We start from the raw sequence: 2,428 nt of genomic DNA on the forward strand, positions 1-2,428 counted from the left end.
GAGAGAGAGGGGGAGAGAGGCAGAGAGAGCGAGAGAGAGCGAGCGTGCGAGAGATCAGACCTGTAGTTTCTAAGCCTACCATAAGATGAATGCCTGGAAGCAGTGGCCTGGATGAGAAAGAAGAGAGATCCTTTAGGAATCCCAAGCCAGGCTTTTCATACCTGTGGAGGACTGGGCATTTTTACAATGGACAAATTAGGAGAAGAGCTGAGGGTATTCTGCGGGGGCAGAGAGGACACAAAAGCTTTTTTGGAGTCAGTAGGAGGAGTCTGGAGGTAGAAGGAAAGGAGAGAAGGAGAAGGATTAAACTGTAGGCAATTTAACCCTTAGCTCCACCCACTCCAATGTCTGGGATCCTGGGGGGTGGGGGAACAGGAAATAGAAGCCCCCTCCCTGGCACATTTCTTGCCCAGGCATGTTTGAAAGTCTGAGGGCAGAAAGGACATATGTCCCACTGCCACCTGTATCTGAGAGTCTGAGATAGTGGCCCCGAGTCTCCTGGGCCCTAGATGATATGGTGGAGATCCAGTTTTCCCATGTGATCCCCAGCGATGGGGACAGAAGGTGGCTGAGAGTACTGGCTTGGGGATATTCCCGGGGTCTGTGGCGAACTGCCCAGGCTGTGGGTCAAGTGGGAGAAGCTGCCAGATTTCAGGGATGGACAGCACCACCAAAGGCTAAGGCAGCAGCCAGGGGAGGAACAGAACTGGCTGAGTTCTGGGAGGCAACCACCATGCCCATGTCAAGACAGTGGACCCTGGGTCACAAGCTGTGGACACCGGAGCACAGAGGCTGATGAGCCACGACTAGGGGCCAGCTGTCAGGGTTGGGGTGAGGGAGCCAGTGGAAGCCCCAGGATGGCACTGGGGCCCAAAGCTCCTCTCCTGATTACATTACATAGCCTGGTCCCAAATGCGACCCCCCACCCCCCGAGAGCGGGAAGGAGAGGAGAATGGGAATAATCCTCAAGACTGCAGCAAGCAGCACCCAGGGCAGACAAGATGCTTTCCTGCTCTCAGCAGGCCATCCTCCTGGGGCCCCGGTGGCTTCTGGTGCCCCCTGAAGGATGAGCCCCATCTCCAGGACAGTCTGTGTGCCCAGGGGAATTGCTTCCGCTCAGGCTAGTCCTTGATTCTGACCTCCTCTTCCTCTCCCTGAGGGCCTGCTGAACTTCTCGATTGAACAAGATTTTCTCCTCCTCTGTCAAGGCCTCGTATTCTTCCTCATCCATTTTTTGGAGACGCTCTTTCTCTTTCTCAAGTGCTTCCATGCGTTTCTGCTCTGTGCAGGGGACAGAGACAAGAAGGTGAGGAAAAGTCACTCATCAGCTCTGGTGCAGGTTCCGCCACGGCTCAGCTCTCACTCAGCCTGAACGGGCCGTGCGGGGTCTGTGACGGTGAGATGGAGCTGGTATGGCAGCAACGTCCCTAATCTCTGTGGGACTTCCTTCCTTCGCACAGTTCCACAAGATGGTCTCCCTCTGTGGGAGGCTGAATAGTGACCCCAAGTATGTCCATATCCTAATCCCCAGGACCCGTGATATGTTACATTATGTGGCAGAAAGAATGCTTCATATGTATGTGATTAAGTTAAGGACCTTGAGCTGGAGAGATTTTCCCGGATTGTCTGAGTGCGCCCCGTGTAAGGACAAAGGGCCAGAGTCAGAGAAGTGATGTCAGAGAAGGTGAGGTCACGATGCAGCGGAGGGAGAGAAGAGGTGACAACAGAAGCAAAGGTCCGAGGGCCGTGAGGTGGGGACTATGAGCAGGCAGCCTCTGGAAAGTAGGAAAGGCAAGGAAAGGGCTTCTCCACCAGAGCCTCCAAAGGGACGCAGCCCGGCCGACACCTTGACTGTAGGACTCCGACCTCCAGAACTGAAAGATAACAACCCTGTGTTGTTGTAAGTCACCAAGTTCATCTTAATTTGTTACAGCAGTGATAAGAAAAGTAATGTACCACCCGCGGACTTTACCCATTATGAGCGTATGCCACAAAGAGCTCAGAGTGATGGAACCATTTGCATACCAACGGGACCATCTTCTGCACCCTGCAAATTCCAGGTCCAGAAGCGGGTTCACACTCAGCACAGAGGCACTCAGCTTCTTTTTCACACTTTCCCGTGCAACAATCTCACCTTACATTCTTGGTCTAGCTTTGGGCTCAGAGATCTGCATTCGAGTCCATTCTTTGACTTTTACTAAGAGGTAGAAACAGATAAGAATAATAATAATTCCCCCTTCATAGGGTTGTTGTGGGGATCAAATAAGCGGTCATGTAAAGCACCTAGCCCAGTGCCTGGCACATTCAGAAATGTTCAATAAAAATTAGTTTTTAATATTATAATGTTACTGTATGCTGTATCAGGGCTTTTTAGAATGCAGATGATTTAGGGGAGAGGAGCCTATATGCAATTGTGAAAAACTTCAAT

General features: G+C 51.8%; 1 protein-coding gene across 1 annotated transcript in view; it reads right to left on the minus strand.

Annotated features, from left to right (window-relative positions):
* HYDIN (HYDIN, axonemal central pair apparatus protein) overlaps positions 1 to 2,428 on the minus strand; it is a 351,593-nt gene that overhangs the window by 72,371 nt on the left and 276,794 nt on the right. The window contains exons 46-47 of the mRNA XM_023523662.1: positions 2,026 to 2,047; positions 162 to 269 (exon numbers count right to left, since the gene is read on the minus strand). Of these exons, the coding sequence (XP_023379430.1) occupies positions 162 to 269; positions 2,026 to 2,047 (130 nt within the window). The remainder of the gene's footprint in view (positions 1 to 161; positions 270 to 2,025; positions 2,048 to 2,428) is intronic.

The sequence above is a fragment of the Pteropus vampyrus genome, unplaced genomic scaffold, assembly GCF_000151845.1.
Source record: "Pteropus vampyrus isolate Shadow unplaced genomic scaffold, Pvam_2.0 Scaffold399, whole genome shotgun sequence".
Classification (NCBI taxonomy): Eukaryota; Metazoa; Chordata; class Mammalia; order Chiroptera; family Pteropodidae; genus Pteropus; species Pteropus vampyrus.